The following is a 14,602-nucleotide window of genomic DNA, read 5'->3' on the forward strand; positions in this document are numbered from 1 at the left end:
ACTGCGTTGTAACAACATGAGGGTGAGGGAAAGTGGGAAAAGGAAGCATATTCCACTGCCACATCAGCCAATATCTACGGACCCTGTATTAGCTCCCCATTGAGAAGAGAATGACGTTCAAGCTTCTCAGTCATGCACACAAGACCCTACTCAACAACGCAACCGCCAACCTGAACCACTGCCTCATGTTCCACGCACCCCTGTGCTCTCTACGCTCGGTCCAGCTCTCCCTCGCAACTGTACCTCGGATCAAGAAAAGCAGAACAGTTGGGGTTCTTCTTTTCCCTCCTCGTGGCCAAGGCATGGAACTCCCTCCCTCTCCACCTCCAACAGGCTACATCGCTCCCTAAGTTCCTAAAGGACCTCAAGACCTGGCTCTTCGATGATATGTAGTGAACTTGTAGGATCTGTGGAACTCCGCCCTGCCCTTCTCTCCCTTGGCGCCTTGAGACCCGTTCCGGGTGAGTAGCCTGCACTATACCAACCCCCAAATTCATTGATTAAGTGACATGACAGTCCACCAAAAGCCGTTACTGGACTAGGGCAAAGAAATCGTCCCGGCCACCAAAATAAAGAGGACCCCATTAGCAAATCAGGTAGCTAAAATGTGCAAATTGGGGCCATTTTGGAGATGTAAAGACACACTGCAAAAGTGTTTTGCAAGGTATGAGATACTGCATGTATTTGTGCTTTCTGCATGCAAAGATTGTGGTAAAACGGGCCCACCAGACCATACCCTGGCGCACAAACAGCAAATAAACTGCCCGAACACTCACTTGTAACAGCAGCCCTTCTGGCACTACCAGATTGCCCAATCAGCCCGTGCGACCCTGTTCTTAGCAGAGACCATCATACTGCACTCTGTGTGACATTCTCCTTCTGCTACTACTCTTGCTATGTTAAGCAAATTATTGGCAGTGATTTCTTCTCTTAAAGTTGTCTAATTTAGGCTGGGCGCAATATACTTGTGAGACCTTCGCCCGCAAATAACATGGACGTTCAGCCTCAGCCTAAAATATAATTGGAGGTCAGTTTATGTGGATTTATGAGCGGTGTATCCCTTTCACTGAGTGCAAAATCGTGGTACAGCTTCAGCCAGAAATGGAGGAACAGTTGTTTAGTTACAATGTTACCTCTGGATAGAAATGTTATATATGTGATATTTTAATATGGGATTCTAACGTCATAGTTTTATTGTGCAACTGTAAAACTTATATGCGAAGACAGACAGCATTTCTGTTTGAAAGCAAAGCCTTAGTTAGCCCTTTCCGGACTGCTAATCCCAACCACAACCCATGCAGTTTCTCTCTAGAAAGGTGTGTGCATAGGAACATGGGCCATCCCCAATCTGGGACTAACCCACTTCAAGAGCTTCCAGAGCACTGGTCTCTGGTGAGGCTAATGGGCCTCTTGTTATGCATGAAAGTGGAATTTGCACATCTCTGATGGTCCATCCAGTAGCAATGTCTTGAGCCTCTTTCCAATGCAGATCATAGCAACATCCCCAATGGGTGAATTCAGGGAACAACTTTTATCTACGTCCTGCAAGAAAAAGCTTAAATACTTAAATGTGATGTAAGCCTGGTGGATTCAGTGAGGATCCTTTTTTATTATGTAATTATTTCGTTTTTATGTTTACAGCCATGCATTATTCTCAACGTAATTCAAATAGCACTAACTTTGAGACCAGTGTTAATAATTTCCCAGAGCCTGGTCAAGGCATTCAGAATAAAAAAAATCCAACACATGACCTCTTTTAAGGTCCATTGTATTGATTTGAAGGTATTCGTTCCATTAGTTACTCACACACATATTATAACATTTACAACAATCTTCAGGAGGGCTAATTTGTATACGATAGGCTGGCTTTCAGAGTACAAGTATTGTGAGAACTTGGTAAACCCGATTATGAAGACAAGTTTTAAGGCAACTAAAATTAACTGAATAAAAGCAGCACAAAGTGTACTACAGGTGTGTAAATTGATTTATTTATTCATTCACACTTTTTGTTTTCTGCCGTATGCAACAAAGCACTTGTATTGGGTAACCCATTTTAATTGGGAGGTATAAAGCAGCACATTATTAAAGCAGTGTTCTTGATGCTTACATCGTATGGTATTAAATGGATACTAAATTACCAGAAAGTTGTCAATAGTTCAGCAAATATGTTATAATTAATGCATTTTCTTGCAGTTTAGCCAATCTCACCTTCAGGCGCAGGGTCTTAACTGTTCACATAGTGCAGGAATTATTAAACGCTGGAGGTTAACTTAACTTTGCACCTCTTATAAATACGATAATAATTCTAAACAGTGTAAAGGCATCTTGTTATGTCCCTGTGAATGAATACACCTGCGAGACTCCTCTGTGTTTTCACCATTCACTTCTCAGGATTGAAAATTCTGAGTGATCACTGCGCCTTGAAGCCTTTCATTTGGGGAGAATGCCAGGAAACAGTGCTGCCGTGGGGGATGGGACGTCTGCCCGATCACTTTAGATATGCTAATGCCAGCCTTTGTCCAGGTGTGTGTGCGCGCGCCCTTGCAGGAGAAGGGCTCTCCAAAGCAGCGGCTGCCTGGTTACCAGCTCTGACTTTGGCTTTGTGATGGATAAGTGTTTCCTCCCGTGATAGAAGCACAGCCACACCTCGGCTCCCTGCTCTCAAACTCACTAACTAACATGAAGAGAAACAGACGATTTCAAACAGAGCCTTGTGTGCGCTAACAAGACACCAGCAAAGCGTTCAGTTGTACTTTTTCCCCCCGTAAATCTGTCAATCTTATTAATTACATTTGCGCACTCTAGACACTTACAGAATGGCAATACACACATGTTTACTTATGCAATATATTTCAAATATTCAATCTAAACACTTGGTTAAAAGGCTTTCAACGCTTGCAGTTTTACTCTGTTGCATATTATACCTCTACGACTTTAATAGTTAGCATCCTGTCATTAATAAATTGTATTCAAACTGGAATAGGGGTGAATGTCTGCTGTTTTTCGTAAAGTTCAGCAGATTCTCAAGTGCGCTTAAAATTGTTTCAACGAGGGTCAGCTGGTATCAATTTCGTATTTTTTAATTTTTCACCTTCAGTGTTTAATACTCACTTACTGTTACAAAACGACTTTCATCTAAATAACTAATTCATAGAACTAAAACAAACGAAAAATGGTTTGTATTATATTCGGATTGCGTATAGTCAGGGAAATTTCAGATCTGGCAAACGAATATATTCTTAACAAGTGAGATACCCTGAATTATTAATGTGTTGAACAATATTAATTACAATTGAGTAATTTGCCATTTTCAGCTCTGTGTCGATGGTAATAAATCGTAAGTGGATTTATATCACGTTTACTACTTGAAAGAGGTGTTGAGGAACACATCTAGTAGATTCAATATCACTGTACAGGGGCATAACACAAGTACCAGCAGCCACCATGGCACAGAGGAAACCATGCTCTTTTAGGGGCCCTATCAACTCTTCGGGGGTGGGGGCCCTTATTCTTGCCAAGGTCAACAATATCAACAAGATTTGGGAGGCTTATGGGCCTCTCCTTACATTCTGCGGGGAGGGGGACATCATTGTGCTTTGCACAACTGTCAGCCTAGACTTTATTTTCAAGTACCCATTATCTGAAATAGTAATGAAATCCTTTCACACCCCTAACCAGCCTAAAATGAACTCGTGGTATGAAATATCAATGTATGTTGATTAGAACAAGGATCTGGTTCAGTAGGTATACACAATATGATTCATATAAATTTAGCAAATATAAAAATATGTTAATAGGAGGTTTTCCAACAACAACCTCCTAGGCCTAGCTTCAATACAGGGTTGTGCTGGTGCTAGCGGTGTGCAAAGCAGTGGAAACTGTAGCAACAATCTAGCACTATAACCTATTTTGCTCCAGAAGTTCAAACTCTCACAACACAATAATCCTTTTATGTCAACCCATAGGTAATATAGTCTAAGGGATATTAGAATATCAATATTAGATTATAGAATATTGCACAAATCATAGGTGTTGGTGCAGAGCCTAATCTGACTTTGCCCCCAAGAGACTCCAGACAATGGCAAAGGGTCAAAAAGTATATCTACTATACTCATGTGTAGTGTGTGTTTTATACTAAAGCACTAATATTACACAATTGGCCCTTATGCAGTTGTCTACACATTGGAATTTCCACTGAAGTCTTACCTTTGAACATTGCACAAGGCTGAGCGCCATCGTAATGTACAATTTTAGCATTAGCACTTTCAAAGACATCGGTGGGTGACTGTTTCTAAATCTGGGATACGCTATTTTCTGTCATTTGGGCAGCACAGCACTCTGTTACATGAAGGGTAAGAAATGTGGATCTTATTGTGCCCAGTTTACATGTGTACTAATTAATGTCTGAAATTAAGGTAAATGTGCTGTAGTAGGGTTTCTGTGGGCTGAGACCTAGCCACAGACATGCTAAACACAAGGCACATTAAACTTTCGGTATAATGTGTTCAAATTCAGCCCCAATGGTATTAGACTTACTATTTGAGGCGTCCAAGTGGGTGCAAGCATTACAATCTAACAATAGGCATTAATAACTATAGGTTATTTGCAAAAAAAAGCGATTTGTTTATATTGCATTGCAGTGCGATGTACCTCCGGGCAGATTTACAAGCCCCGTACACCACTTTTACGCCGTCGTTGCGTCACTTCTGTGACGCAGCGGCAGCGTAAACCCAGTGCCATGCTGCAGGGTATTTACAATGTGACACATCTAAGGAGATGCGTCACGTTGTAAAGCCCTGTGCCACATTAAACCTGCGTCAGGTTTCATGTGGGCGTTCTGGTGCGGGGGGCGTTCCGGCACAGGAACGCCTCGGAAAAGTGGCTGAGTGAAATCTACAAGATTTCACTCAGTCACTTTTCCGACCCTGCTGTGTCAAAACCTTGCACCTGCTTGAAGCAGGCGTAAGGCTTGACGCACCATGTTAGACATTGGCAGGGTTGGCACAGTGCTGGAGTTGTCGTGCCCGCGACACAACTCCTGCACTGTGCCAACGTTACAGCAGCAGATGCAACATGCGCCGCATTGTAAATGCGGTGCATCCATGGTAGCGCAAGGATTGAGATCCTTGTCGCAAGTTTCCCAGCGCATCCCTGCGGATTTGCAGGGATGCGCCAGGAAACATAAATCTGCCCCCTTATTCTTAAACTGCAGATCAGGTCAAACAGAAATAGTGAAATATTTTGGGATTAAAAAGTGACCTAAATTGCTTTTAGAAATGGTTATAAAGCCACCAACAATTTCAGATACAAAAAGCCTTAATTCATTAGTTTCATGTAAATAAAAATGTTGTTTAATAAATAGAGTAAAACATTATTTGCATAAAAAATATTTGGATAAAGAGAAATCTATGCCGCTTTTCCTTCAAAATGTAGGTCTTTTCTGCTACTAGTGTGTTTTCTGGTGAGCAAAGTGTGTTTAAATGCAAAGTGTGTTTAAGGCTGCAGTACCACCTCCTGTCTCTGGGGACAGAGGGAGCAAAAATATAAACACACTTGATGAAACACAGGTCCCCACAAGGCAATTTTTTAGAAAGTTGTAAAAATTGACACAGATGTTCCTAAAGTCATTTTATATCATTTAGAAGACAGTGCCTTGTGGGGACCTGGGTTCAGGTCCCCACAGTGCAATCAAGTCCCCACAGCGTGAGTGTGTTATCACACCCAAGTCCCCACAAGGATAGCAACACAAACACAGCGAGCCACACACACACACAGCGAGCCACACACACAGCAAACCGATCACAAGCAGGGGACGGAGGCAAGAAACAAGCAGGGGACAGAGGCAAGAAACAAGCAGGGGACAGATGCAAAAAACATGCAGGGGACAGAGGCAAGAATCAAGCAGGGGACAGAGGCAAGAAAAAAAACCGATCACAAGCAGGGGACAGAGGAAAGAAAAAAACTATCACAAGCAGGGGACAGAGGCAAGAAAAAACCGATCATAAGAAAATAAAACGATCACAAGCAGGGGACAGAGGCAAGAAAAAAAAACCGATCACAAGCAGGGGACAGAGGCAAGAAAAAAAAACGATCACAAGCAGGGGGCAGAGGCAAGAAAATCGAGCACTACCAGGGAACAGAGGCAAGAAAAACAACCTTTTTTAAACCAACCCCACTGCAACAGCGTGGATGACTAAAACGGCCAGGGGCTCCGAAAGGCTCAAATATAATCCGGGTAGACAGCTTCCCAGCGCAAATGCAGTTCAAAAACAACAACAAACCGCCAGTTGTGCCTGTGAATTCTTGGCTCTCCGCATGATTTTACACATTGTGCTGCAAGCTTGGTTCCGTCTGCTCTTCAATCCCAAGACGTATGGGGTCTCTCGAAGGTCCTACGTACGGCAGGGCAGCTGGCCGCTTGGTTAGTGCAGGGGAGCTCCCCGGTGCTGTGGAGCATGCCCGACCAGCGCTGCCTCTCCGCTCCCTCCTTGCCGGCCCTTCCGCCTGCTGAGGCTACTCATCCCGCCCCTCCGCCCGCCCAGGATCCCCTCCCACCCGGGCGGCGTGGGGATGTAGCTTGTGAATAAGAAAAACAAATAGTACACAAAACGTATAATTTCACTTTTGTGAATCAGTCTCATAATTCTACACACTCTAAAGACATGCTGATCATACAGGCTGTCTTGTATCCGCTGCAAAGAGAGTGAAAGCTAACCCAGAAAACTCCAAGAACTTTTAAGCTACGTAGCAGCCGCCGCCGCCCCCCTTTCCATCAGCTACGGCTAGGCATTGCGCATGGCAAGCAATAAAGCAGATAAGCAGTTGCAGCCAGTGGTTTGAGAATCGCTACCCTATATTACGATTTAAGGCCGCCTGCTACTACAATCAACAAATTGTGAGTTCGACGCTTTACCGGTTTCACACGGTAAGTGTAGTGAAGTCTCACTTCTGTCCTAGCAAAAAGTTACTAGTAATTCTGAGATGAGAAGTGGAGGTAGGACATTCCATATATTCTGCCTCCTGTGTTTCCTGTACGCCTCTGCACGAGTGGCGAGTCCTACTACTGGTGATTTGGACTTCCAATACATGGAGATCTTTTACCGTTTCAAGATGGCTGTTCTATTTACCCGTGCAGCAGTTCCGCACCTCGTGTTGTTTCACTTTTATCTTTACTCTTTGAGCGCTAACAGTGCCCTTTCGGCGGGGTTTACAGTTTAATGACCTGCCGCCGAGTGCAGTCTGTCCTTACCGCCGGGAGGGACCCGGACACTCCGGCACTGGGTACCTTCACCGGACCGAATGGACATACCCCACTGCCAGGTCGCCCGTGCATATCTGCCCCTGTACGCTTCTATGTACCTATGGCCACTTCTGGCCTTCCGTGCTTTAGACCCATGCAGATGGCCACTCCACGGTAGCAGAGCACTGGCGGCAGGATAGGGGGCTGCTTCGGAGCAGCGTGCAGCACACAGGCACTATATTTGGACTTAGGAGCGCTGTATGTTACAAGCAAGCAAGTCGAACACATTGAAGGGACTGATTAATGTGCAGGGAGGAACGCCCAAATATGAAATTAGAGAGGAAAAAGGAATATAATGAACAACATAAAAGAAAATACTTGGGCTTGAAAAAAACACCTACGAAACTCCAGCAGCATCTGTTTTAATGCAGCTAAACACAAGCCTCTGTCATGCGGAGCAGACCATGCCACGATACAACCACGTTTCTCCGAGGCGAAGCAGGAATGCCTCAGAGAAACCCAGCGTAATTTTTGGATTCGGGGGCGTGTTTTCCTTCTCTCCTCTTCCCATTGGCTGGAATGTAAAATTCCAGCCAATGGGAAGAGGAGAGAAAGAAAACAGAAAGAACCTAAAAAACACCCCCCCCCCCCCCGCCCCCCTCCCGAATCCGGGCTTGAACGGAGTGACGCCAGTCTCCTCCAATGGCTGGCCTCCGTTTAGGAAGCCAGCCAATGGAGAGGAGGGGCTGGTTCAAGCCCCCATACTGAAAAACAAAATTTCTCGCCAGTGAGACTGCGCAAGTGCAGTCTACACAGGCCAAGACCGAAAAAGGGAGACAAAACACAACCAGGCAACCATCAGCCTGATAGACTCCCTCCAAAAGAGAATGGGTAGGCTAATCCTTAACCAGATCCAGGAGTGGATTCACGAGAATAGTATTTTATCCCCCCTGCAGGCAGGCTTTCGGGCATATACCAGCACCATTGACCAGGTGTTTCGATTCACACTGTTGCACTGGAAAACTGTGACCCTGGCCAATGACAGCCTGTATGCTGCCTTTGTTGATTTAAAATCAGCATTTGATCTTGTTCCCAGTTCCAAACTATGGGCAATCCTGTGTGAAATGGGGATTCCCCCCAACCTACTCACACTAGTTATGAGCTTGCATGATGAAAATTATGGCAAAATTTGTTAGGGTTCCCTGGGCATGGTTACCAGCCCCTTCCCAATAGAGAGAGGTGTCCGCCAGGGTTGTGTGCTGGCTCCGACCCTATTCTCCCTGGTTATCAATGGTATTGTAAATCACATAGAAGTGGAGTCCACCGATGCCCCCTCACTCACTGGCATCAAAATGCCGATTTTAATGTTCACAGACGACACGTTGATCCTCTCAAAGACCCCACGTGGTCTCCAGAGGCCCCTGATAATCTTTGAAGATTTCTGCACCACTCGCGGTCTGGAAGCCAACGTGACGAAAAAAAGAAATTCATGTCTTTAAACCCCCATAGAACGTTTAAAAGTAAAATACTAATGAACAACCGCCCACTGGAGCAAGTAAAAGCATTCACTTATCTGGGGGTCAATATCCCAGGTAATCTAAAATGGAAGCAGCAAATTGACCTGGCAATGCTCAAGCATCGACAATTGTCTGGAGTGCTAATTCGGGAGTATAATACTTCAATGACCAAACCAATTAGCCCAGCGCTTCAAGTATATAATATGAAGGTGGTCAATTCTGCACTTTATGGAGCAGAGCTCTGGGTTTACGATCGCTGAAAATAAGTTTATGCATAATATCATAACCCTTCCTCAAAGTACACCAGTGTGTCCCTTACTCTATGATCTAGGTAGAAAGCCTCTGGTTGAAGTAGCTAAACTAAGCCCCTTACTATATTGGCGCAGACTTTGGACCACACCAGAATTGAATCACTATGCTGCGGGCTTCATGTACGTAATAAGGGCTGATACATTTCACAAAATAAGATGGCTGAGAGAAATTCGAGAGGCCCTAATAAGCATAGGCATGAGACCACTATGAGAAGATCTAGACTCAACCTGCTTTCCTTCCAAAATAATCCTGAAAGAAAAATATTGGGAGATGATCACGCATAAAACATTAAGAAATGTTGTGTCATTGACACTTACAGGAAATTTCTTAGAAGTCTAAATGACTGCGAGCCTAAAACCATATTGGGTCGTAATAGCGAAACCATATGACAGAAAATTATATTTCCACTTGAGGGTGGGTCGGAGGCCCATTTGCTGTTTCTCTGCCCAGCCTATGCCGCTCCTCGGCGGGCATGGCTTGTGCCAATCTGTAAATCACTTGGAACCAGAAGGGGTGAAGAAGCGGGAAGAATTTTACGTACAAAACTTCTATCCCAATTATTACAGCTGTAGCTACATTTTTAGGTTGGTCATGGGCCATAATGTCACACTCCCTCTCCATCTAACTTACTTTACTTTGCACATGTATTTGGGGATCAAATACTACACATTGGCCAAAATGTACCAAGCTTTGTATTGCTGGCCCCACATGCTAGGATCACAGCTCAATACCTCATAGAAATGAATTTTAACCCCTTTGCCGCGATTTCGCGGCAGTGTGGCACTTCCGCAAAATGGGCGGGGCCGCGTCGGCCGTTGGCCGACGGCAGCACTAGCGAGGTAGTGCTCCCGTCGGCCGACGGCACCACGCAAGGGGTTAATGCTGCTTGCTTTTAGTGTTGTTTTTAGCGACACCTAGTAATGGGTTTTTTAACGTAATTGTACGGTTTTTAAAAAAAATGTTATGATTAAACAAACACGCATTTTTAAAAAAAAATTAGAATGGCAACATTGTTTAGCTCCTTTGCACATTGATAAGGAATTACCTTTTTAGTAACATGTTTTGTATTTCGCTTTTATGACTAATTGTCGAATAAAGATTGTTTGACTGACTGAAAAGAAATTATTAGAAAAATACCTTTGTCACTTGGCCAATCTCGAAATATCTGGAGTGGGCAATCATCATCATCAAGTATTGCCTCCTTCATTGCTTTATCTGTTTGCTGCCCAACAGGAAGGTGCGTCACCTGAAAGGCAGAGAGATTGTCAATGCATCAAACTCCGGCACTGTGTTTATACAGTAATCAAAAAAGCTTTATGAAAAACATTTCAGCTTCCAAAAGTGATTGTCATAGATAAATCCACTCACTATTACTTCATTGTATCGATTGACTGTGTGTAAGGTCTACAATACCATAAGTAAACATCATACTGCTATAGCAGTAACTACTCAATACGTTTCAAGGAAGATTAGTTCAAAATGTAAATGGGGGTGCTGTTCATTAGAATGGTGCTTAGCAAGTATTATTCATTGATGTGTAATGGACTCCTGTCAGATCCCATTTGAGTGTGAGGGTAGAATTGGATATTTAGGATGTTTGCCACTGGTGTCCTGGGGTCCAGTCCTACAATGGCTCTGCAAACTGTGCCAAGTCCACACCAGACACTTAAGGCTGTTGAAACCAAGAAGGCAAAGGTTTCTCATGGGGGCAGTGTGGGGGTAAGAGAGCACAACTCAACAGTCAATCACCAGACAATATTGTATTCAGCAGTGCTTATCTTTCGACTAAAATTAAAGTACTTTAATCACACAGCATAAAGTACTACTATAGATCGCAATTATGGGAAAAAGACACGGTTTGAATCCTTTAGCAATCCTAAGGCAGGCATTACACCCTTTTGGTATTCTTTCTTCACTAACAGTGTACTAGTCTATAACTCTAGAGCATAACACTGGACAATGCACTGATTGGGCTGAAGTGCAGTGCTCCTGAACACGCAGCAGCAGCTGTTTGATTGTAGGGGCTTCAGCTTCATTTGGAAGGTGATGGCTGACAAAGATCAGTGAGGCAGGATACCCAGCTGCACCCATCTTTAACAGCTGTAGCCTCTCTCAACCAAGTGCAGACACTTGAATAGCAGGTGAACATTCTAGGCTGATCTAGAATAGGTGGGAGTCTCTGGCAGGTGTAGCCTCTGAGCCGATCAGGGCACCCAAATCAGTGGTAACAAAGGGTTCAGATACCAACAGTGGAACCACTAATCTCTCAGTCACACAGCAGTCTACCGATTACAAATGTTGCCTGACAAATTCTAAAGATTTGGTGCAGGTTTCAGAAAGTCAGCAGCGTCTCCCTTCACACACTGGTCGCTCCTGGCTTCACTCCCTCATAGTCGACTGCTTTATCTGATAGTTCCCCATGACGGGAAAGTGCTGGGCTTCTCCTCCTGGACAGTTTACCCTACTGTTGGGCCAGGCATACTCCTTCCCTCTCTAGGCAAGCAGGCAGGCTTCTAGGCAGACTGTCAGTGATTCCAACAGGAAGTGCAGACTTCAGGTGATGTCCCTTACCTCTGAAAGAATAGCTGGCATGGAAACACCAGCACTGGTCACAAAGCAGTCCTTCGAGTATTCTGCGGAGAACTCCCTTAATTGGACAGTGAGGTACTTGGAAATAGAACAAAGAAGGGTGGTTTGGATGCGACTTTTACACCCATTTTCCGGGAAAGGTACGTGAATCTACAGTTTAAGGTTTGGAACTGGTTTGAGTTAGTGGTTTCTAAAATGTAATTTCCTAAATGTTTTCAGACATAATTTTTGCTCAAGGTGATCACAGCTGGTAGCAGTGGTGCTGGCTAAGGCATGAGTAACCAAACCAAGGGCACAATGACGTTCAAGATCTCGGCTCCTAGCTTTCTTCAGCCTTTCTGAAGCAGTATTTAGGGAGACTCACTTTGAGCAACAGAAAAGGTAGTCCTACTTCTCACCCCTACCATCCCTGAAATGGCAGTGCTCAGAACAAACTATTAACAGCCCTTTGCCTAAGAAAGACCTCATTGAATTTCTAAGGGTAGCCCTTTCTCAATCCTCTTCACATCAGTATCGGAGTCTCCACCCTCCAGCCACAGGATTGCAATCAATACACTTCCATTGTCTGGGGAACATGTATCCTCTGTCATGTGCCATGCTAAGTACAAGGCCATCCAAAATGAATCCCACTGGTCCCAGTACTTCAAGCTTCACAATACACAGACCCCATCTAGCATACATTTGTCACACTTACTGCACATATGTGCATTTGACATACAGCATAACGATCTGGTGATAACATAACCACACTACTTTGAATACTCTCCTTGACACATACAAAGGTAACACAAATGACTTACAAAAAGCTCTGTACCACGCAGTCACAGCTTTATGCGAATTACACAGGGCATTGACAGTAGTTCTTCACCTGCTAATAGGGCATGCTTGATGCATCTTTTTAGGTTACAAAACAGGTTCTGGACCTCCCATTACCAGGGACCTAGGCTCTACACACAAAATCAGTGTTTCACTAGGGCCAACAAAATGTCAGGATACTGGTTTCACATGTTTTAGGCACTTAGGACAGGGATACTCATCCCCTTCGCCATACAATGAACATTCTCATACTATAAACTCACAAGGAAGTATGATAAATGAAGGATCACTGTTTCACTGAACAATTGTAGTATACAATTTCCCCTTGAATCAACACCTTCCTATTGCCCTCGGTATGTCTCAATGAAAGTACATTCCAAACTTTCTTCAGGCCACTGTGCAGTTGCATTTCTAAAACAAGCATTAGCAAATGCTACTCAGCTGGCTTGCCTTCTGGCCATATGCCTGTAATACATATGTCAGTCAACATAGCTGCAGCATTAAAACTCCTCTAGTCCAGGGAAATTTACTAGATCTCATGCACCTCTATGCACAGTGTTGCGAACTTGCTAGCAAGACTAAATTAACTATAACTCGCCCTGCTGCCATGACACAAGGGTTCTCATAAATTAAGTGATTTGAGATGTTATGAGAGGTGTTATAAATTCTACGATTTACCATGCTATAAGTGATGAAATATGAAAGGGTAAAAGCTGTGCCTGGGGAAGCTGTACGGTATAGTTCATGTAGCCTGGCTAGCGAATACTCAACACAATGTATGGAGGTGCGCGAGTCATTGAAAGTATTAGGTGGGACGCAAATTATAACTCCGGTCAAGATCATCGGGGAGACCTCCTCGTGGCGTTTGTCCACTCGAGATCGGGCCATGGATGGCGGGTGCAGAGTGGTGCGGATTCGCCGTGTCCAGCCGTAGCCAGAGGTTGGAGATTAACAAATCCGGTGTTCACAGGAGACACAGTCTTTGTGGTTGAAGGCAGGTAGGTCCTCCGGGGTTTTCAAGGTTGCTGGCTGCAGGACACACCGGGATTTCGCAGGAGCAAGTTCGAGGTGGAGACAGGCTGATAGGGCTGGGGTTAAGTCAGTGGGCGTCTTCCTCTTGTTCGCTTCGGCACGGCTGTTCGGTCCTTCTGATTTTCTTGTAGTTTCTTCTGGTCTGAGGAAGCAAGGTTCGGGGGGGCCCTAAATACTAGATTATGGGGTGTTACAGGTAGTTAAAAAAGTTGGTACCAATTGGTCCCTTCCTTGGGGTGGGTACACTCCTTATTATGCCACCCTTCATTGCCCCCCCCCCCCCCCCCCCAGGCAGAAGCCTGTCCCTGGTTGGCTAGGTCCCCCATCCACAAGTTGGCAAGGACTCAAGAGGTGTGCTTCACCTTGCCTCCCTCACTGAGGTGTGAATTTGGCAGAGTTGGGCACACCTCTCTTCCTCACTTGTATTTCCTGCTGGTTCTCCCACCCAAAGTGGGGGTCAGAACCAGTAGGGGCCAGTTTCTGAAAGCAGCAAGTGGCCTGGGGAAGCTCACAAAGGCGGCAAGCCTTTGAAGCTTCCCCTTTGTAAATCCAGCCCATCCTGGGAGATGAGGATTGGCACCTCGTCCCAGAATGTGCATTGTTTCAAGCCACCAAGAGCAGCAGGCTCTCGACCCAGGGGGTCCAGAAACATGTCTGGTGGTGGCAGCTGAAAGCTACCACTCTTGCTGGACACAATTGGTAGGTTAGTTTTCAGGGGGCATCTCTAAGATGCCCTTTGTGTGCATTTTTCATTAAATCCCACAATGGCATCAGTGTGGGCTTAATGTGCTGAGAAGTTTGATACCAAACATCTCAGTTTTCAGTGTAGCCATTATGGTGCTGTGGAGTTCGTAATGACAAACTCCCAGCACCATATACTCTTAATGGACTCCACTTATAATGTCTAAGAATGGACTTAAGACACTATAGGGGTGCAGGGTTCATGCACCTGTACCCTCACCACTGGTATAGTGCACCCAGCTAGAGGGTTTGCCAACCTAAGCCAAGGCAGTGGGTTGTAGGCCTGGCACACAGGGGTGTGTGCCATTTCGACTCTTCACTTTGTTCTGCACCAAAACACACAACCTGCAAAGGC

At 44.8% G+C, this 14,602-nt stretch overlaps 1 protein-coding gene across 18 annotated transcripts in view; it reads right to left on the reverse strand.

Moving 5' to 3' along the window:
* The window catches only part of AFDN (afadin, adherens junction formation factor), a 2,152,715-nt gene that overhangs the window by 1,803,847 nt on the left and 334,266 nt on the right, over nt 1-14,602 (reverse strand). For all 18 annotated transcript variants that reach the window (XM_086927064.1, XM_086927054.1, XM_086927053.1 and 15 more), the window contains exon 7: nt 10,207-10,315. In XM_086927064.1, the coding sequence (XP_086783190.1) occupies nt 10,207-10,315 (109 nt within the window). The remainder of the gene's footprint in view (nt 1-10,206; nt 10,316-14,602) is intronic.

This window comes from Lissotriton vulgaris, chromosome 6, assembly GCF_964263255.1.
Source record: "Lissotriton vulgaris chromosome 6, aLisVul1.2, whole genome shotgun sequence".
NCBI lineage: Eukaryota > Metazoa > Chordata > Amphibia > Caudata > Salamandridae > Lissotriton > Lissotriton vulgaris.